Here is a 23,177-nt window from a genome sequence, read left to right as displayed (position 1 = left end):
GTGATGTACTGGGTCATACACACAACCCTCTGTAGCGCCTTATGGTTTGATGCCGAGCAGTTGCCATACCAGGCGGTGATGCAACCGGTCAGGATACTCTCGATGGTGCAGCTGTATAACTTTTTGAGGATCTGGGGACCCATGCCAAATCTTTTCAGTCTTCTGAGGGGGAATAGGCATTGTCATGCCCTCTTCACGACTGTCTTGGTGTGTCTGGACCATGATAGACCGTGCCAATAGTAATTAATGAATACTGCACCATTCAATACATGATGTGTATTAGTGATTCATTCCAAGGCTGTACTGTACTGTAGGCTATGTAGGAACTGGACATGATTTCACATTTCAGTTTTAGTCGCAATATACTGCAATTTCATTTATTAATTTTTTCCAAAGATTTGGAAGCACTCCCAAGCACTGGCCTAATCCTCCATCAAATATGATTAAACTGAGTATATCCTTTCTGAGTCCCAACAACACATTTTCATTTCCACAACAAAAAAAAGAAAGCTAAGCAAACATCAATGCAAGACTGTTTATATATTGTTTGACCAAGCCTCTTTTGGTTTTCCTTCTAAAGCTCTTTTGCTGCGTCTATCCTTGGTCCCACGGGCTCAGTGTCTCCAGCATGTTAGGACCCACTCAGGGCAGCTGGTCCAACCCCAGATGGCTGACAGGAAAGACCAGATTTAAACATGCGACTGCAGTGACAGCTCTTTGTGTGTGTGTGTGTGTGTGTGTGTGTGTGTGTGTGTGTGTGCGTGCGTGATGTAAGTGACAAAGATGGAGTAACCAACAGAAAGCTTGAAAATAGAGAATAGCGAGAGTGAGACAGACTGACTAAAAAAGAGAGAGATAAACAGAGATCAAAACATAGCTGGAGACAGGGAGGAAGTATCTGGTGGCTGCCTCTGTGATTGTCCTTGCACTCTCTGATCTGGCTCCCAAGTGCTCATTCAGATACACATTCATTTTCTTGACAGTCCTATCAAGACTGCTGTCCTCACACATATTTTCTCATTTGTACTCCTTTTGTCTTGTGTCATTTTGAGGCCATCTGTAGCACACATTGTGCCCAGTGTTAGCAGCCTGAGAGGGGGTGGTGGTGGGCAGTGGGTGGTCCTGCCCAGGGCTCTGTGTGTTATTGTTGCCCAGTGGTCAGTGGTGTCGGTGGCTGGGTGACGGTGTGCCAGGCTCTCAGCAGGCTGCTGTTCACTGTGTGTTAGAGTGTGTGTGCATGTCTAGGCCATACTCACCTCTCTCCCCAGCCATCCCAGAGCCATCTGTGGTGTGTGTTTCTGTTAGTGTGTGTGTGTGTGTGTGTGTGTGTGTGTGTGTGTGTGTGTGTGTGTGTGTGTGTGTGTGTGTGTGTGTGTGTGTGTGTGTGTGTGTGTGTGTGTGTGTGAGGTACAGGACAACAGGTGTGTGTTTACGTATTGCTGAGATGATGATGGACCTCAGCTTTTACAACAGCACTTCCTCTCTATGTAACGATGATGAGAGCAATAAACAAATTGCATGTGTGTTAATAACCCTGTTCATAACAGCCATAACACCTCAATGTATTCTCCTGTGTTCTCTCTGGCTCATCTGCATGGAGGGGATCCAGCTGGCAGTAGCAGGCACCGATCAAACCTTCCGTGTTAGATGGTCCCCAGTACCTCTCCCTCAGGGGCCATTAAGCTCTGTATTCAGCACCGTGTTGAGTTGAGCTGTCGTCAGGCAGGCTTTGGAGAGCGCCGGCGTTCTGTACTGATAGGTAACAGAAAGACACACCCCCTTCAGAGGAGCAGAGGGCTTCACGGAATATGAAATGAGCGTCTCTCTCTTATCCACACCGTACCCTCAATGGTATAGGAGCAGCAGAATTTAGATGGGCTTTATTATTATGATCGTTTCAGCCTCCTCATCTGTACCCTCTGGTTCCTTTCCGTCTTAACTTACTCTGCATACATTGAAAGGTATTCCTGATACTGGTTGGCTCGCTGTCCATCCGAGAGATTAGCAGTGCTCTGAAGCACTGGAGGGAAGAAACGCTGAAGACCTACCTCAACTGTGTATCTGGCAGCAAGATGTGGGTCTTAGCCAAGATGTTTCAGTTGATTAGTTGTGTCCTTCAGGGAATTAATTAAAACCATTATACTCAAACCTACTTTCCTCTGAAAGTTTAATTCAACCTTTTCATTCTCCCTTCAGGCTCCCAGTAACGAGTTGGCCACTCTTTCAACCATTTTGGTGTTAAGGTTGGAAAACAGTCTGTTGAATACAAATGCAATTTATCAGTGAAGTGTCTAACACATGATTGAAGGACAAATGCGTTTGAGGCTGCAGATCTAGACTGATGGTAAAGCATGAGGGCTTTGTGGTGTGGCGGTGGTCTATCTCTCAGTCTTCAAGGGGGACCTGACCCATGAAAAACAAAGAGTTGCCGTGGTGACTGGAAGGTGGAAGGCGTGTCAGGATCCTGGCAGCAGTGGCAGGAGGACGGACGGGTGGGCAGAAAGACAGGAGGGTTGGGCTGGGTGCTTGTGTTAGGGCCTCTCTCTCTCTCTCTCTCTCTCTCTCTCTCTCTCTCTCTCTCTCTGTCTCTCTCTCTCTCTCTCTCTCTCTCTCTCTCTCTCTCTCTCTCTCTCTCCTCTCTCTCTCTCTCCCTCTCTCACTCTCTCTCTCTCTCTCTCTCTGTCTCTCTCTCTCTCTCTCTCTCTCTCTCTCTCTCTCTCTCTCTCTCTCTCTCTCTCTCTCTCTCTCTCTCTCTCTCTCTCTCTCTCTCTCTCTCTCTCTCTCTCTCTCTCTCTTCCTCTCACTCTCTCTCCCTCTCTCACTCTCTCTCTCTCTCTCTCTCTCTCTGTCACTCCCTGCAGCATGTGGGAGGCTGGGGAGAGAACAAATACCACATCTCAATAAGACAGAGAGAGAGAGATGCATTTTACATTACATTTTAGTCATTTAGCAGACGCTCTTATCCAGAGCGACTGAGTGCATACATTATAAAAAAATAAAAATAAAAATCATACTGGCCCCCTGTCGGAATCGAACCCACAACCCTGGCGTTGCAAACGCCATGCTCTACCAACTGAGCTACATCCCTGCCGGCCATTCCCTCCCCTACCCTGGGCCACGCTGGGCCATTTGTGCGCCGCCCCATGGGTCTCCCGGGCGCGGATGCCACCTTCCTTTTTCTCGCTCAGCACAGACGCAACGGCTTCCTTCCCCTGACCGCTTCTCATTCGCTTGCAGCATAACTATGTGATAACAATACATCACCAATGATGTAAAGCCTAAATTGAACCACAAATTGTTATGGTAGTGTAATGTAATGCCACATCCTTTCCCGGATAGATAGAGTGATGAATGAATCCAGCCATAGTTACTGGCACTAAGGAGGTGACTTTACCGTGGCTGTAGTCAAGGACAGTGACAGAATAGTAAGGGCCATGGTGAAGTCAGACTGGAGGCTCATTCATTAGGGGAGGAAGGGCTTGTGCATATCGTAAAGCTGTCGGAAGAGAATAAGAGTTCAATTTCAATTTCCCACTTTGAGCACTGACACAAGGCCCTAACTCTGTTAGATTTAGTGTCAGTTAGGTGGCTCACAGCACTTAGTAGGGTTGTCACGAAACCAGTATCGGGATGTTCAGATGTATCGTGGCAAGGAAACAAAACATGAAGCAGACTGAATTTCCTGAGGAAAACAGTCCTAATGTTGGAAACAAACGGCATTATGTTGTCACCCAGAATCACATGTTTATTTTCCAAGCTATAGCACACACTTTGTTACATACAGTAGGTTGTTAAAGGAGCAAAGAGTTTAGTCTGCTTTGTGTTTTCCTATTTGCCATGGAAAATCAGGTATTGTAGTATCGCCATACTGATATTGTGACAACCCTAGTGCTTAGATTGGACTGTTTTCAGAACCTCAGTAAGATTGGGATGTGTGGTCTGGTGTAGTGTAGAGAGAAAGAAAAATGGTTTTGAGAGGAAATAGTCTGTTCTGTGAAAACCATATATGGTCTTATTTCTCTGAAGTGTAGACTGTATTGAGTGCCTTTTACTAAAGCAGACTTCAATACAAAGTGCAATTTGACTCTGGAAGTGGCAAGCTGCAGGTAGCCGGGACTTCATCTTTAAAATGAAAATATTCCTTCCACTGCACTTTGTTCTCTCTGGGAGAACTCAGAGTCCCTTTTCACTCTGCCCATGAAAAGTTTCTTAATTCCTTTCAAGAAGACATTTAAATTCATCAGACCTAATGCTATCCGTTGTGAGTGATACTGATAAAGAAAACCAGCCTATTTAAGACTTGGAGATGGGAGTGAATGTCACGGTTCAGACAGACGACCAGAGGACCACAATTGCGTCACACCAGAAAGTTTATTAAAACTTAAGGGAAAAGGGAAGTAGGGAGTGAATGAAGGCTCCAGGGTAACAGGGATCCCGTCCAATGTGCTGGGTCTGTGCCCCCCCCAGTGGCAGCGATGCGTCCTATGAAGCCGGTGGTGGGTGGTCCAGAAGTCCTGGGGGGGGGAGACACAGACACAACAGGGCGGAATGAAACAAGGCAGCAGTACAGTTCAAGGGAAATCCAAAATACGTAGTAGCAAGGCAGAAGGCTGGTCAGAGTTACCGGGATTGAAGAGTAGTCAGGAGTCGTTATGGCAGAAGCAGGTCTGGATCTCCTGGGGCAGAAGAGTATCCAAAAATCAGGCAGGTCCGGGGTCACAAAACCAGGGTGAGCCAGAAGCGCGAGCAAACAGGTTCCGGGTGTGAGCTTTGCAGACGATCTGACACCGGAGAGCTGAAAGACAGGGCCTTAAATACTGGGAGAGGTAGTGGGTAATGCAGCGCAGCTGGCAGAGTAATTAGAGCAGAGCAGAGCAGGGACAGGTGGAGCTAGTTAGGCTGAGTAGAGAGAGTGGTGAGCAAAGTGGAAGAAAATTAAGGTGGTAACCCGGTGGAGTGAGAGGCTCATGACAGTGAAATGTGAACTGTATGTTAATTCAGAGCAGACCAGAGCACTAGAAACACACAATAACAGCTAGCCCAGATACTTAACCCACTCAGGGTGCGTGCCTTCTGGACTATTGGCCTCAGACAAATTAACTTACTCCAGAGGAGCTTCTCCGTGAATTTCTCCTTTAAAGTCTCATTTTTCCAGGTGACTACGTTTCATGACTTTAATGTAGTATTTAATGACTCTGGCACGCTTGATAAAGCAAGTCATTAAAATGTGTTGTAAGTTATCGGCTCACCACTGTCCAACAGAAGAAGGGGTACAGGCCCACTAATGCTGCTCTCTACTCTCCTCTCTGCTTTAGATTTAGAGGACCAATAGCATCTAGAAGTACTGATTTAGCTGAGTTACTGATTTGTTCCAGTTAAATACCATGATTTACCATCCCATCCCCATCATATGCATCTTTACTGATAATGAACTTATTGGTGATGAGATCAATATAGGGTACGGTTTTTATTCCAAGAAAATTGTCATTGTGATGTGACATGGCGATTGACTATGCTCCCCTGCTTTAAATTCCAGTGGTAAAATCCATATTGCAATACTTATCAGCCAAAGATATGCTAGAGAGTTACTGTAGCTAGCATTGTAAAGCATCCTCTTCTCCTGACCCTGGAAAAACACTGTGGGCTCTGGGCTCTGCTCTGTTCGGTTCCACCATTGTTTAAGCCTGTTGTTTGTTTTGCTGGAATAAACAATGGGCAGCACTTAGGGCTTAAGGCACAGCCATTTAGTATTCCTCAGGCCTCTGCTCCTCACACAAGGGGATGTGGAGGTCCCTGCCTTACTGAATGCCTGCCTCCCTGCCTGCCTGCCTGCCTCCCTGCCTGGCTTCCGTCTCCTCTGCCCTAAGGCACAGGAATCGGGAGGGACCCAGTCCCAGTCCCCTCACTCGTGAGCGACGGAGAAGAGGTATATTGAGGCATTTGTCAGCTAAACAAGGAAGGTGTCACAGACTGTTTTGAAGCTGTAGCTCATCCACAGATATACATTCAGTAAGTATCTTCATATGAGGAATTCAGTGAGTGCTCCTCCCCAGCTGAGTCTCTCTCAAATCACTCTATTGAGATGTGGCACGGAGTCTGAGCGCTGAGCGAACCGGGCTCTGCAGGAGAGGGTTCATCTCTCGGGGACCAAAACATCCCCCTGCTTATCACACTCTCACTTGTTCAGTTCTCTGCTCATTACCAGTTGATTGGCTTATTTGTGTCCTACATTCACTTTCAGGACTGTGTCCGTTCGCTTTTAGTCGTCTGGGTACTGGTAGCTAATACTGTACCAGGGAGAAGGGGTTCACAGTGGAATGGTGGTACAGGGACTGATAGTGACTATATGGATCCATGTATTTATAATTATATTATGACTGAATCTCAGTGTGCTATGCTTTAACCTTGATGAGCCAGTGGCAGGGTGAAATGAGTGTGTCTCAGTTTGTACCATCACCATGCCCTGAGGATGCTGCAGTCATCATGTAGGTCCACCTCTGCACTGGGACCTCAGCTGGTTCACACTAATGATAGCTTTCTCTCTATCGCCTGCAGCAAGTTGTGTGCCTGACTGGAACAACTCAAGGCCCAGACAAAGGGCTCTACATTGAACACACACACTAACTAGTGCTGCAGAAGAGAAAGACCACTCTTCTCTCAGCACGCCTACTTTGCTCCCTGTGTATATATGGGAATATTCCACTGACTTAATTATAGTCTACTATACATCTAAATGTGTTTTATTGATATCAGTCAATCCAAGATTTCACCTGGAGTGAAAACAATTCAAGGAAAAGCATACGAACGTAGTAAAGTAGTAAAACAATAACCATGGACGCCAACTGTATGTAATGATGGTGCAGGGAAATGCCGGGACCATACAGTTCCTATCAGACATCTGTTGTAACACCCTGGCTCTGGGACTCTATATGTTGAGCCAGGGTGTGTTCTTTCTATGTGGTTTATTTCTATGTTGGCCTGAGTGACTCCCAATCAGAGGCAACGAGTGTCAGCTGTGGCTGGTTGTCTCTGATTGGGAGCCATATTTAAACTGTCTGTTTTTCCCTTTGTGTTGGTGGGTTCTTGTTCCGTGTTGGTCTATGTTACCTAGGACGTTACGAGTCGTTTGTTGTTTACTGTCCGTGTTTATCGCTAATGATAAATAAACATGTTCGTTCATCACGCTGCGCCTTGGTCCTCCTCTCTTAACGACGATCGTGACATCTGTCTATAGATGTCTGGGATAATTGGCCTTCAAGGAGTTTTCACTCCATCAGGTGCTGTTGTTTTATTCATATCTTACCCAAACAAATATATTATCCTGCCTTAGGGAAGAGGGGGTGGGGGACAACAGGGTTCTTCTACTCTCTGTCTCTCATGTACCTCTCCTCTCTCTCCTCTCCCCTCCCTGGCTTCTGTAAAGGAGATGAAACGAGGGCTGTTCCCATTCCACACAGGCATGGAGGTGCATTAAATCCTCAGCTAATTGTATTACATCTCTGCCTGTTAAATTGAAATCATACATCATAGCACTGCAGTCTGATGTGATGTGCAGGAGGCCCTGTGTTGGGGATCTAAATAAATGTCTGCATGTGCCTAGGAATAGGGCAGCTTTTAACAAGGCACACCAAACTTTCTGTTTTTCATAATACTGTAAATATTGAAGGAGAAAATCCAGAATAACAACAAGAAAATCCAGAAAACGCATTTCAAAAATGTTATAAATTGATTTGCATAAGAAAATAAGTAAATAAGTACTTTTTTCCCTCACTGTACTTACTCATTTAAGACTCTCAGGAGCAATTCCCCGATTCCATTTGATTTTGATCTCTGTTATTCTGCTCATATCATACAGTATGTAACATCCTTTTGTAGGTGCACAAAGCCTTGTACTTGAACCGCTTTGAACCTCCCCAGTAATACACCTAATCTAAAACCTTTTAACACCTCTGTCTCGTTGTGCTGTAAGAGAGAGCAGGGGGGGGGGCAAGGACTCCGCTGGGATTGACAACAATAGTCTCCATCATATACAGTTTAGTTGTGTGCAACTATGGGGAAAATAAGAAATGGTTGGCTTAGATTATTGACACCATGTAAAGTATATTTTGTCTCCAATGTTTATTGAAAACATAAGTACATTTGCTCAATGAGCACTTGTTGTCTCTCAAATACATCGTTACAGCTGTTGGTTAGCTAGCTAGTGAATTTTTGCCATATTAGCATAGACGTGACATCAGTTAAAACACCTCAAAACAAGGTACATGGGTATCAAGAACAAGCTAAAACTAGATGAAATGAGCCACCTACGATTCATCACATTATTATTATCCAAAAGAAGACAGAGATACAAACATTGACATTCATTGTAGTGTTGAATGGGATTGCAAATTTAGGGGACAAAACAAAACTTAACTCACATATACAAAAAGAAAAGGAAAAATTCCTATTAGTTTGTACATATTACAAGAAGACAGCATATACAGTACCAGTCAAAAGTTTGGACACACCTACTCATTCAAGGGTTTTTCTTTATTTTTTACGATTTTCTACATTGTAGAATAATAGTGAAGACATCAAAACCATGAAATAACACTAATGGAATCATGTAGTAACCAAAAAAGTGTTAACAAATCTAAATATATTTTATATTTGAGATTCTTCTAATAGCCACCCTTTGCCTTGATGACAGCTTTGCACACTCTTGGCATTCTCTCAACCAGCTTCTGGAATGCAGGCTATTTGAAGAATCTCTAATATAAAATATATAGAGATTTTTGTAAAACATTGGAGGTATTGTATCGAATCTTTTCCATATGCATTACATTCCCTAAATCTCGTAACCACATTTCAAAGGTAGATACAGTCTCCGGATCACCACCTCAAGCTGAACCTTGGCAAGACGGAGCTGCTCTTCCTCCCGGGGAAGGACTGCCCGTTCCATGATCTCGCCATCACGGTTGACAACTCCGTTGTGTCCTCCTCCCAGAGTGCGAAGAGCCTTGGCGTGACCCTGGACAACACCCTGTCGTTCTCCGCTAACATTAAGGCGGTGACCCGATCCTGTAGGTTCATGCTCTACAACATTCGGAGAGTACGACCCTGCCTTACACAGGAAGCGGCACAGGTCCTAATCCAGGCACTTGTCATCTTCCGTCTGGATTACTGCAACTCGCTGTTGGCTGGGCTCCCTGCCTGTGCCATTAAACCCCTACAACTCATCCAGAATGCCGCAGCCCGTCTGGTGTTCAACCTTCCCAAGTTCTCTCACGTCACCCCGCTCCTCCGCACACTCCACTGGCTTCCAGTTGAAGCTCGCATCTGCTACAAGACCATGGTGCTTGCCTACAGAGCTGTGAGGGGAACGGCACCTCCGTACCTTCAGGATCAGTCCCTACACCCAAACGAGGGCATTGTGTTCATCCACCTCTGGCCTGCTGGCTCCCCTACCTCTGCGGAAGCACAGTTCCCGCTCAGCCCAGTCAAAACTGTTCGCTGCTCTGGCACCCCAATGGTGGAACAAGCTCCCTCACGACGCCAGGACAGCGGAGTCACTCACCACCTTCCGGAGACATTTGAAACCCCACCTCTTTAAGGAATACCTGGGATAGGATAAAGTAATCATTCTACCCCCCCCCCCCCCCCCCCCCCCCCTCTGGATAAGAGCGTCTGCTAAATGACGTAAATGTAAATGTCTCCAATTTCCAAAATTGCAATATGAGCCTTTTGGCTAATAGAGTACAAAGAGAGACAGCCTTCCCTTCCTGGTTATTCCCAACTGTACCAAACAGAGCCATTAATGGGTCTGGGGCTATAACTCTTTCAAAGGCTTTAGATAAGTAGTCAAAAATGAGAGCCCAGTAAACATGTAACTTAGGACATGTCCAAAATAAGTGGGTTAAAGTCCCCTCATCCTGCTTCCACCTCTCACACAGTGGTTGAACCTTTGAGTAATGTAACCTGTGTATCACCTTAAACTGAAAAAGGTTGTGTCTGGCATTCACTGAACTGTGGTTTATATTCCTGAGAGCTTCTACCCAGTCCTCATCTGAGATATCTGAACCAAGTTCCTGCTCCCAAGCCCTTTTAATAGTGTCTGTGGTTACCTCTATGTGGGCCTGTAGCACATCATAAAGTCTAGAGACCGACCCTTTTGAATGGGGTTTGACAAGGATAAGGCTATCTAATGTAGGATTATTTCGCTTAATGCCATACTGTGGGCTTCTTGTCATTGTTGCTAGCTATCTGGCCATCTAGAATCACAACAACACACTGCCATCTGCCCCATTGAAGGGTGCGCATTGTTTTCGTGACGTTGTCAGCTAACCTGTCTATAGACACTTACATTTTTTGGGCTGTCTGTTGGTCATACTTTACCCTATACAGAACTGTGGTGTGTGAGACTGATCTTTGAACATGATCCTGTCATGTGTGGAGTGGAGTTTCTACAGTGGATGTTGATCAATAATCTGATAGGTTTCTCTATTGCAATGTGAGCAAGATGCAGTGGCAGTTGAAAGGACAGAGAAAACACACTGCAGCTTGTTTGGAAAGGAAGTGATTAAGCCATCCTATTGGGGTTTACAAAGGAGGCGTTTTATATATCTAATCAAACAAGCACTAAAGTGCAATTACTAGCATGATTAGGGCCAATTAGTTGGGATCCATTTCACTGTTGTTGCCTGCAATACGATATAGGGGCTGCCAATGCCACTGTGTCTCTGTTAACACCAGTCTTGTTTTCATTTGGTCTGTACTGTACTTCCAGCAAACTATAGGCTCATTTCAATAAATCCAGTAGAATATAAACATTATTGTTTCCTTGTTGTCAAGTTAAGTAATAGAATGGTTAGGCTGCTGTGAAAGAAACTGATAAACCTCCTTCACAGGTAGATACAGTAAGTCATATTATGAAAAACATGGGTATGGACAGTAGTTGTGTTACACAAAGATACAGCATAAGCTCCAAATCACCCGGGAACAGCCATAGAGAAACCACTTTGATATTCCTCTTTTGACATACATATTAGAATGTCCTAATTATAGGAAGCACATGGGAGAAAACATCTCTATTGTAATGTAGTGCTGTTTTTATGAGCTTTCTAGTCATTTCCTCACTGATGCTCATAGTCACTATTCTCATTAAGGCTGCTTGTTCAAAAAGCACCAACTGTGATTTGTACCAGGGTTTAGTCGTCAGGCCTGTCACATGTTTTACTGCAATCAGATGAGAGAGACTTGGACACAATAGGCATGTGGCACAGGATTCACATTGACATGGTTATGAGTCGTTCAGAGGAGGATATCTTTGTGAGAGTAGATGTCTAGGGGAAAAATGTTGTTCGCTATGCAGATCGTTCTGCATTATATATCATTTTGAATTAGGGGTATACCAGGAGACAGAATACACATGTCCCTGAACAGGTAGGACAGATGTATTATGTATTTGTTGTGATAAGTCATCATTCACATGGTAATGTATTCAAATTCAATAAAAGCTGCCAAGTCTGTAATTCAAACGGCTCAGCTCAAACAAAGCAGAATTTGGGAAAGCTATTTGGGGACTGGGAGGATTGAATGATTCACACCTCAGCAATTCTATTGATAGGTAGGTAGACACACAGACACTCTGCACATACAAAATAGATACAGGCAGACAGAATACATTGAAGGAGAGGTAAAACATACACACTCTTGGTAGAAATCTTCAGTCAACAGTAAAAAAGAGGGGTGGATTTATTCAGAACCAAACAAAGAGGAAGTGAAAGGTCATTGGTACCAATGGGAGGCAGTTACTCTTAGCTACCAATAATTCCCCATTGGGAGTGGGCAAGGCAGGGCTGGCTGCTAGAAGATACTGAAAATAATAGAGGGAGGAGGAGGAGGAAGGAGGAGCGTAGAGGAGAGCAGCTGGTGGGGGATGGGGTAAGGCAGGGCTACACGCCTGTAACACTACAACACTACTACTGCTCAGGACCAGAGACAGAGGTAAGACATATAGTTACATGCCTTATTATTATTGCCCTGTATGAGTCTCTGCAAGTCAGATATCTACAGCATGTGTCGTTATCACATTTCCTATTGTACCCACTATAACGATAGAAAGCTGGGTTGAATGGGGAATCATATGTTCTGTATATGTGTGACTGTGTATGTGTGCTTCTGGAGCTCTACCTAGTGCACCCCCCAGACAGAGCCACCTGACGGACAGGGAGATGGGGAGAGGGCCTCTGCCTCTCTGTGGATGCTGGAGTGAGGGTAATTAGCCTTTGCAATCACTGGTGATGGAAAACGTAATTATGGGCAGAGAGAGAGAGAAGAGGGGCCAGTTGTTAGTGGCAATTGGTGGAGATGAGACAGGTGGAACTAACGTAGAGGAGAGGAGGAGAGAAAGTGGGACACAAGGTCAGTGTTCCCTCACTCTCTCTTTAAATCGCAGTATTTTAATACTCATCTAATGTTTTTGTGCTGGCACTCGTCTTCCCAGCCTTGTGTGTGTGCGTCCTCTATTAATGGCTTCTCACATGATTTATACCCTCCCTTCACTGTTTGATAGCTTTCTAATGAGATTGTTGAATTTGTTTAGGGGCCTGCGTGCGGAAGCACCAGAAATACCCCAACATAATCTCTCCCTGCTCGCCTCGTGGCCGCACCCTAACAATGATTCTAGCAATCTGAATTAGGAGAATGATCCCAATCTCCCAGGCGAGCCATTATCCACCCTGCTGTGTGCAGATCAATACCAGCCCAGATACTCTGGGAGACTGAACATCTCGCCAATCTCTCCCGATGTTAGAGGAGTGAATATTCACAGGCCTCTGTGTAGAGATGACCTCCGTTTGAGTATGGATCGTATGACTGTCAGAGTCCAGTTAGTTTAAGGCTCCCTCTTTGTTTCATTCTCTTGCCTCAGACGTTTGTCCGCGGGCCAAACAGAACTCAATGCAAAGCGCTGTATTGAGCAGAGTTCTGTGTTGTGTCAAGGCTAATGCAGTAGTGCTAAGTAAGCACTTAAGTGTGGGTCTGGGTGTGGGTTAGCTACTCGAGAACCTGTGTGACTCAATAGCAGTAATTGATCAGGTCTTTCAGTGGTGAAGAGATCCTGTGTCCAGTCCCAGGTTGAGAGAAAGAGAGAGAGGGGTTTGTGTTCAGCAGGGGAATCAATGTGCATCAGCCTTTTGTAAAGGCATGGATGCTATGTTAGGATGAGTTAGAGCTAATTTAGAGGTATGCACAGAGCCACAGACTGTTTGTTTTGTCAGACTAGTTCTCCTGATCATTACCACAGTGAGATGCACATTATGGTTGTTTGGAACTGTGTTTCCATACTGAGATCAATGCGACTAATAATATAATAATAATAATATGCCATTTAGCAGACGCTTTTGTCCAAAGCGACTTACAGTCATGTGTGCATACATTTTTACATATGGGTGGTCCCGGGGATCGAACCCACTACCCTGGCGTTACAAGCGCCATGCTCTACCAATTGAGCTACAGAGGACTACAATGCTAGTTGTAATATGTTGGGGACTTCTGGGGGTAGATGTGGTTTCACATGAGGTGTGTATGTGGTTAAAAGCCTTTAATATTGTTTATTGTATTATTTTGTAACTTTTTTTAGGGGGTAGATTAACTTTAATATTGCAGATAGATTGTGGCTGCCATCAATGTAATTGTCTGGATTATTTCCAATCCCCCATATATACAGTATAGTTTTTGTAAATACATACATTTATATAACATATATATATATTTTACTTTATTATTTTCCCCTAACCCTACCACCCCTCCCCTAATTGGAGTAAACTAATGGACAACAACACTTAGGTTTCTACTTCCACCTTATACATACTATATACATTTTACAGACATAGTATATTTCACAATAGTTATCTTTTGTTTGTTTTTAGTCCCATCCTTCAGCTACCCTCAACCCCTCCCATCTATCTCTGAAGACCATCCAGTTTTGATTTCTATTTGCCATATATTTTTCAACTGTGCTGTTTCACAAAAGTTCTGAACCTATATACATTTTACGGACACAGTATATTTTATGTTAGTTAGCTTGTTATTTTTCGTCCCACCCTTCAGCTCCAAACAACCCCTCCCATCTATCTCTGAACACCATCCAGTTTTGATTTCTATCTGCCATATATTTTTCAACTTTGCTATGGTGTTTCACAAAAGTTCTGAACCTTTATTTTCTCATAATTTCTAAAGATTGTAAATTAAAGATAGACATTTTTGTTAAGAGTATTATTACATTATTTATCGATTGACTATGACTTTTCAAATCAACCAGCAGTGCTATTTGCAGTGTTAGCTCCAGGTAAATGTTGCAATTCTTCAGCCATTCCTGAACCTGTGACCAAAACAAAGCTACGTATGGACAGTACCAAAACGAATCATCTAATGATTCTGTCTCTTCACAGCAAAATATGCAGAGCTGGGATGGTTGTATCCCCCATTTATATAACATTCTATTGGTTGCAAGAATTTTGTATAATAATTTAAATAGAAAAACTCAAAGTTTTGAATCCCGCGTCATTTTGTGTATCAGTTCATAATCCATGTGCCATGGAATCGGAACATCAACAATCTCTTCCCAACTATTTTGCAATCTATATGGCACAGCTGTCAATTTTTGGTCCTTAAATGAAACTGCTATACTTTTTTATTTATCACAATTTTCTTTAACCAACTTTGATCTTTAATGCAGGGCCGACAGACAAGTTCCTTACTTTCTCCTCCTTCCACTTGCCTATTCAATTTTTGCAGTAATGCTGCAATTAGTTGGTTGTAATTTTGGGTAGAGCGGTGGTTAAAAGCACTGGTTCCCTCACTATGTCTTTCTGTTGTGATGAGGAAAAGCTAAACATCCTTTCCTTCCTAGCTGTCAGTCATAGTGCATCTCTAATTGGCCCGAACAGGTTTTCACAGTAGGACAACACAGTGGTCACTGTGTCTAAAAGGCTCACTCACTGGGGGAGGGGGGCTGCATAACACTTACAAAACTGTATCTTTATAGCCTTCCTGCACTGTATTTCATTAAATGTTATTTGTGATGGTTGTACTGTGGCAGTATAGCTCTAATGGTGTGGTTCTGTCTTTCTGCCTTCTGTAGGACTGAGGACAGTTGAGATGCATGGCCTGTAAGCAGCCAGCGCCAGCGATGGCTCACAGGAAGAGGCCAGGGACTAGTGGCTCCAGCTGCAGCATGGTGGAGCCCCCCGCCCGGCCGCCCTGCCCCGCCGCCTACCCCCCAGAGCAGCACAGCCAGGACCATGAGGAGGGGCCTGGGGAGGGGGAGGAGGAGGAGGAGGAGGTCCACTACTGCCGCCAGCAGGGCCTGAAGCCAGAGCTGACGGACAGCCGGCCGCCCACACCTACTACACCGGAGCCGGAACACGAGCATGAACACAGCCATGACCACGATCACCCAGACTGCCAGGACCATGATGACCACAGTCACAGCGACGACCATGCAGAGTGCCATGGCCACGACCACGAGCATGCAGACTGTCATGGTCACGATCACGGTCACAGTCACGACGATGTAGACTGCCATGACCACGACCATGGCCATGTCCAGAGTCACATCAATGACCACGACCATGCAGGCTGCCAAGGCCACCACGCTGACAGCCTGGACGGAGACTCCAGCTCTGACTATGTAAACAACACCTCAGAGGAGGAGGACTATGATGAAGGTCTGCCGGAGGAGGACGAGGGCGTCACCTACTACATCCGCTATTGCCCTGAGGATGACAGCTACCTGGAGGGCAGCATGGACTGCAATGAGGCAGAGGCTGACTATACCGCCAGCACCGTGCAGCACGTCCGGGCTGAGCCGCCGGCCGACACAGACGAGTGCCAGGAGGCGGTGGAGGAGTGGGTGGAGGGAGAAGGTGGGGTGGAGGTGGGAGAGGTGCGCTGTGAGGTGGTGGAGCAGGACCCAGATGAACAGATCTACGACGGGCGGCCGGAGCCCATCCTGGACCACCACCCTCACCCCGCCGCTGTCCTGCATGAGTCCCCCGCACCCACAGAGGAGGAAGAAGAGGAGGGGGAAGAGTACCTTCCTAACGATGAGGAGGAGGTAGAGGAGGAGAGAGCTGGGGTTGGCTACACTGGGGACTGCTATGCGCCGGAGGAGGACAATGGGAACTCTGTGGTTCACGTACCGCGGTCTCCATACCGTGGCCGTAAGGTGGTAGTGGAGGGGGAGACGGGGGAGGAGACAGGGGAGGAGACGGGGGAGGAGGACATTGACCAGATAGTGGCAGAGATCAAGATGAGTATGAGCATGGGTAGCCTGAGCAGTGGTGGTACTGACCAGAGCCCTGAGGAGCTGGTGCAAGACAGTGCACCCAGTGATTACCACCCTCCTGAGGCCCATGCCAAGCCTGAGCCTGCCCCCTACACCCCAACCCCACACCGCCACGACAGCAGACCCAAGTCCCTCAACCTCCCCTCCACACGACACAACAACCCTGATCTCCAGAGGGGCTTCAAGGTTCGCTCCCGCACCCCTGAGGAGCGACAGCGGTGGGCTCAAGAACAGGTGAGAGGGAGAGGCCATTTTGATGGGTATTTTATACACACGCTCATTGAATCTACTCTATTGAAATGATGTGAATGAAAAGTCAGGCATACAGTTTAGGTGATGAGAAGGTTGTCAGAATATAAATCCAACGTTTAATCTCTCTTCCACATTTTACAGGGAGATCAAGGGCTGAGTGATCAAAGTTATTTAATTACTTAATTTTTCCGATTCAAACACTAATCTCCTGGATAAACATGACTTGGGTTTTTAATCGTCTAGATTTTGGGGCATTTACCAAAGTATCCATTTTAAAAGGACTAAACCAACCCTCAGGGAGAGATCTGTATAGAGTAACGTTATACATTAAAGGTCAAATCGGGGCTGCTTATATTTGTCCTGTTTCACACTTGTACAAGTGTGTAACCTGTACAGTGTGTGGTGAAATGGAAATGTTTTTTTTTGCATATCCCACTCCCCCTGAGACACCCTCGGAGAGTGGGGTCACGGCATGTGTTTAATACACAAGATGTACGGTCAGGTTATGTTCAGATTCTGGAGCAGACCTATGCCATTGGAACTGATTAAAACAAGATTTGTGATAGGGAGGTATTTATTATGTGTGAGGTGGTTGACAGGCAGGTTATTGCATTGTAGCTATAGTGTAGCTAGTGAGACCCTTCCCTTCCCCCAGCTGGAGACCCATCCCCCAGCCACAGCCAGACACCTTGAGCTCCCCTCTCCATCTCCCACGCCCACTGCCCTCATTCAGATCCAGCCTGTTCTTGTATTCCACACACACACACACACACACACACACACACACACACACACACACACACACACAGCCTATTCCTGTCCTCCCCCCAAGCCGCTCTCTGAGTCCTACCATGCTCGCCCCCAGCCCAGCCAGATGGTGAGGTGAGGGGAGAGCCTATGTGTGCCCTGCGGTATGGGACGGTAGCATGCTGATGCACACCTGCTCCATTGTGTGGATGTGTGTTATGCATAACAGTGTGTATGGTTGTCTGTGTGTGTTCTCTTTACTGTGTTGTTGGAGAGAAGTGGGACAGGCCACATAACTGGATGATATTGGAAGCAAGCACATATTGTGCAGAACAGTCACTGACAACCAAAATAAAAAATATACTGCCCAGGTTATATTCGATGACTTTGTGATTTTACGCAGCAGTTGTTAATTTTTTGCAAAATGCTTTCAGCGTTCAGGTACTGTGTTCGTCTCACTGAAGTGTTTGAAAACATCAGATTCAGGCTGGATACTTCCTCCTTCCTCAGGGCAGAGATTTGTTTAATCCTATCAAACAACAAATGGATATGATTATTAATTAATTACTGTTTGCTCAAGCTGATGTGTAGATGTTGAATACTAATCAGGATTTATGATTGTGCTGTTGCTGTAAATAGAAGGATTGTTGAATTATGTTAATATGAATTTAGAGCAATTTCATAATCTTTAATTTCATAATCTTTATCATGCTTTGCAAAGTAAATGTGAACTGTCATGACTATAGCGGTACTCAAAACACCATTATGTTGTGTGTAATTCAGAGAAAAACGTGTTACTGAACTCAATTCATGTCTAATAATAGCATGACCGTATTTTTTTTTCATTACACCTACTCTCTTTTCTCCGACCCATAGAGAACTGTACCGGACTGTATTACTAATGTATGTTAGCTGTAGCTCCCTAAGGGACCGGCCCTTTTTTCTACTGTCTGCTTGGAAATGTACTGTTAACTCTCTGTTGCCCGCTGGTCCCTGTTTAACCCCTGGTTTAACCCCCACAGATGACCAACGGTGCAGAGCAGCCCAGGAAACAGCAGCGCTCTGACCTCAACGTGCCGCTGGAGAACAACAATGTCCCGGAGGTAAACTGTCTCTTTCTGGACCTGGCTCGTCTGAGGCAGCAGTCCAAACTCATTGTGACAGATGATATTATGTGGAATACATAACAGTAGGATTACCGTCCTGTGCTTGCCTTCAGAGCCCGTGTCATGGGTGTGAAGGGATTTTCTTCTGATTATTATCATACAGATTATTTATCATCAAATCAAATCAAGCTTTATTTATACAGCACATTTCAGACATGGAATGCAACACAATGTGCTTTACAGGAAAAAACAAATAAAAAACAATACAAATAAAAGCTGAAATATGTAATACACAACAAACATAAGATACATAACAAAATAACAAACTGAACAACTAAAAAGCACCCTAAGGAAAAGCAAAGCTAAAAAGATGTGTTTTAAGATCTCTTTTAAATATGTCCACAGTTTCGGCCCCCCTCAGGTTCTCTGGCAGGCTGTTCCAGAGGCTGGGGGCATAATAACTAAAGGCTGCCTCACCATACCTCTTGGTCCTAGGCTTTGGGATAGTTAAAAGGCCAGTCCCAGAGGATTTATGAGAATCAATTAACTGTGTTTATGAATTAATGAAGTCCCTGTCTCCAGCTAACACAGTGTGGTTATCCAGTTTGCTTAAGGAAATCACCACTGTGTTATTAATGTGGACATTTCTCTCAGGGACATTCTGTACAATGCTGCTATCCTCCTCCCCCACTTCCATTGCTCTGAAAGGAAGGGAATTGGCTGTGCCCTTTTTGACTCAGCAGTCAAACCACTGTTGGGAGCAACCACTGTTGGAGCAGCAAGCTGTGTGTTACATCAGGGAAAACCACTCAACCTTGATCTGACTGTTGAAATGACGCTCAGAGACACAGCCCTTTCTGCTCTGAACAACCTCCATAAGAGCCCTCTCCTCTGCCCACCCAGCGACTTGACTTATTATCCTAACATGGTTTTGTCCAGCCAGGCTTTCATTCACACGACAGCACTAAGCCTGGAGAGCACAGCCGAACTGCAGAGCGAGGCACATCTTCACTTTAAAGGTCGTCTAGTATGATACGGAAGCATTTAAGTATCGGCAAAGCAACAGCTGGGTGTATATTTGCGGGAGGCCACTATAGCATAAGTGTACCAACACATACTAGGATGTTGTTTCCCTTTAAGTTATCAAGTGGATTGACAGTGCTCCTGGGCCTTCCTCACAGACTGTAATGAACGGCCACTCATATTTCAGCCTGGACCCTCCATTTGAGTGGCATGTCTTTCAAGTGATGGCCATAACTCAGAGTGCTTTAATGTGTGGCTATATCATGCAGAGCTCTGTAGAAGTAGAGCCACATCTCTGCCCCCTCACCGACCGTACGACTGTGCCATCGACCTCCTCCCTGGAACAGCCCCTCCAAAGGGTCGTCTTTATTCGTTGTCTGCTCCTGAAAGAAAGTCCATGGAGGACTACATCAATGGCTCTCTGTCCGCAGGATTAATCCGTTCATCTTCATCTCCTGCTGGTGCTGGCTTCTTCTTTGTGGGGAAGAAGGACGGATCTCTTCGCCCCTGCATCGACTACAGGGGACTCAACGACATCACAGTGAAGAACCGTTACCCTCTGCCTCTGCTCACCTCTGCTTTTGAGTTGCTCCAGGGAGCCACTGTTTTTACCAAGTTGGATCTCAGAAACGCTTACCACCTAGTGCGGATCCGGGAGGGAGATGAATGGAAAACCGCATTCAATACACCAACAGGCCACTACGAGTATCTGGTTATGCCTTTTGGCCTCACCAATGCTCCTGCTGTGTTCCAGGCTCTAGTGAATGATGTACTGCGGGACATGTTAAACAAGTTTGTCTTCGTTTACCTGGATGACATCTTAATCTACTCCAGAAACCTGTCTGAACACACCCGCCATGTCCAGCAAGTCCTTCATCGTCTTCTGGAGAATTCCCTCTACGCCAAGGCAGAGAAATGTGAGTTTCACGTCAAGACAGTGGCCTTCCTGGGGTACATAGTGGCAGAGGGAAGTATCCAAATGGATCCTGCCAAAGTATCAGCAGTCACTTCATGGCCAGTTCCGGAGAACAGAAAGAAGCTGCAACAGTTTCTGGGGTTTGCTAACTTCTATAGAAAGTTTATCCGGAACTACAGTACCGTTGCTGCCCCTCTCACTGCTCTAACCAGCACCAAGCAACCCTTCACCTGGACCCCAGCAGCCGACAAAGCCTTCAGTACCCTCAAGGTGAGGTTCACCTCCGCTCCCATCCTCCAGATGCCTGATGTGGACCGGCAATTTATTGTGGAGGTGGACGCCTCGGATGTGGGAGTTGGTGCTGTGATTTCTCAGTGGGCTGCGGAGGATAGGAAGCTCCATCCCTGTGCTTTTTTCTCACGTCGGTTGTCCCCCTCTGAGTGCAATTACGACATAGGGAACCGTGAGCTGCTGGCTGTGAAGCTTGCCTTGGAGGAGTGGCGTCACTGGCTGGAGGGGTCCACCATTCCATTTCTCGTTTGGACCGATCATAAGAACTTGGAGTACATCCGCACGGCCAAACGGTTGAACTCCAGGCAGTCCCGCTGGGCCCTGTTCTTCACCAGGTTTAATTTCACTCTGTCATACCGGCCTGGATCACGCAACACCAAGCCAGACGCCCTCTCCCGTCAATTCCAGAAGGATGACACCCCCTCCAAGGACCCTGTGTCGATTCTGCCAAGTCCCTGCATCGTTGCAGCTCTGACCTGGGCTGTTGAGGAAACAGGTGCTGGAGGCTCTCCGTAACCAGCCAGGTCCCAGCACTTGCCCAGCTGACCGCCTTTTTGTCCCCGAAGACCTGAGGTCCCAGGTCGTTCAGTGGGGACATGACTCCCGCCTAGCTTGTCACCCTGGCTCCACCCGCACTTACAACCTGCTCGCCCAGAGGTTCTGGTGGCCCTCTCTGAGAAAGGATGTACGGGAATTCGTCCAAGCCTGCCCCATCTGCAACCAACACAAGTCGTCCTGCCAGCCCCCAGCCGGATTGCTGCAGCCCCTGCCTGTGCCCAGACGTCCCTGGTCTCACATCGCCCTTGACTTTGTCACGGGGCTGCCCCCTTCAAGTGGCATGACCGTCATTCTCACCATTGTTGACCGTTTCAGCAAGATGGCACACTTCATTCCCCTCCCCAAGCTCCCAACCGCCAAGGAGACCGCCCAGGTGGTCCTGGAACACGTCTTCCGGATCCACGGACTGCCAAAGGATGTAGTTTCTGACCGTGGTCCACAATTCTCCTCCGCTTTTTGGAAGGAGTTCTGTCACCTGCTGGGAGCCACAGTCAGTCTGACTTCCGGATTCCATCCCCAATCCAATGGGCAGTCAGAGCGGGCTAATCAGGAGCTCGAGAAGGCACTGCGATGCATGACTTCACGCAACCCCCACTCCTGGTCGCAGCAATTGACATGGGTGGAGTACGCACACAATTCTCTGACCTGCTCTGCCATCGGTATGTCCCCTTTCCAATGTGTTTATGGATACCAGCCTCCTCTATTTGCCAGCCAGGAAGAGGAGGTTACTTGCCCATCTGCACTTGCTTTTGCCCGTCGATGTCGCCGCACCTGGTCACAAGCCCGAGCCACACTCCTCAGATCCGTTGCCAGCTACACTACAAGGGCCAACCGTCGAAGAATTCCTGCTCCCACCTACCATGTTGGTCAAAGGGTGTGGTTATCATCGAAGAACCTGCCACTCAGGGTGGAGTCGCAGAAGCTGGCACCTCGGTTCATTGGCCCATTCCCTATCATAAGAGTGATTAGCCCAACTGCTGTCCGGCTCCAACTGCCTAATTCCCTGAGGGTGCACCCCACTTTCCATGTGTCTAAGATTAAGCCCATCCATGAGAGTCCGCTGGTCCCTGCGGCGCCTTGTCCTCCTCCTCCACGGCTCGTCGATGGTGGTCTGGTTTACACCGTCCGCCGCCTGCTTCGGTCCAGACGGAGGGGTAGGGGTCTCCAGTACCTCATTGACTGGGAGGGCTATGGACCTGAGGAAAGGACCTGGGTGCCAGCTAGTCGGATTGTGGATAGGACTCTCATCACCGCTTTCCACCAACGGCATCCTGATCAACCTGCAATCCGTAGGGGCCGCCCCAGAGGGGTCCCTAACCGTCCTGCCCGCTCGGCTTCCTGTCCTGTGCCTGATCCGGTCTCGGGACCTGTCCCATCTCCCGACCACGGCCCTCCGGCTTCCTCCGAGGATGAGGAGGTTCACTCGGACCGTTCGGAGGAGTTCTAGCCCTCCTCCGGCTCCCCTCCTCCCGCCCGGCGTGGTGTTGCTCTTGGGACTTCTGGGGCCGTCCCTTGGGGGGGGGGTTCTGTCATGAGCCTCTCACTCCACCGGGTTACCACCTTAATTTTCTTCCACTCTGCTCACCACTCTCTCTACTCAGCCTAACTAGCTCCACCTGTCCCTGCTCTGCTCTGCTCTAATTACTCTGCCAGCTGCGCTGCATTACCCACTACCTCTCCCAGTATTTAAGGCCCTGTCTTTCAGCTCTCCGGTGTCAGATCGTCTGCAAAGCTCACACCCGGAACCTGTTTGCTCGCGCTTCTGGCTCACCCTGGTTTTGTGACCCCGGACCTGCCTGATTTTTGGATACTCTTCTGCCCCAGGAGATCCAGACCTGCTTCTGCCATAACGACTCCTGACTACTCTTCAATCCCGGTAACTCTGACCAGCCTTCTGCCTTGCTACTACGTATTTTGGATTTCCCTTGAACTGTACTGCTGCCTTGTTTCATTC

The 23,177-nt window shown here is 46.8% G+C and overlaps 1 protein-coding gene across 1 annotated transcript; it reads left to right on the top strand.

Annotated features, from left to right (window-relative positions):
- Positions 1 to 15,145: 15,145 nt before the first annotated feature.
- LOC311122755 (amyloid-beta A4 precursor protein-binding family A member 2-like) lies at positions 15,146 to 18,516 on the top strand (the record flags this gene model as incomplete). Its single annotated transcript, XM_084197080.1, has 2 exons — positions 15,146 to 16,564; positions 18,352 to 18,516. 2 exons carry the CDS (start codon positions 15,146 to 15,148, stop codon positions 18,514 to 18,516), a joined length of 1,584 nt encoding a protein of 527 aa, XP_084053206.1.
- Between the last annotated feature and the right edge of the window lie 4,661 nt (positions 18,517 to 23,177).

The sequence above is a fragment of the Coregonus lavaretus genome (assembly GCF_964263955.1).
Source record: "Coregonus lavaretus genome assembly, contig: HAP1_SCAFFOLD_369, whole genome shotgun sequence".
NCBI classification, from domain to species: domain Eukaryota; kingdom Metazoa; phylum Chordata; class Actinopteri; order Salmoniformes; family Salmonidae; genus Coregonus; species Coregonus lavaretus.
This window is presented reverse-complemented; position numbering and strand designations above follow the sequence as displayed.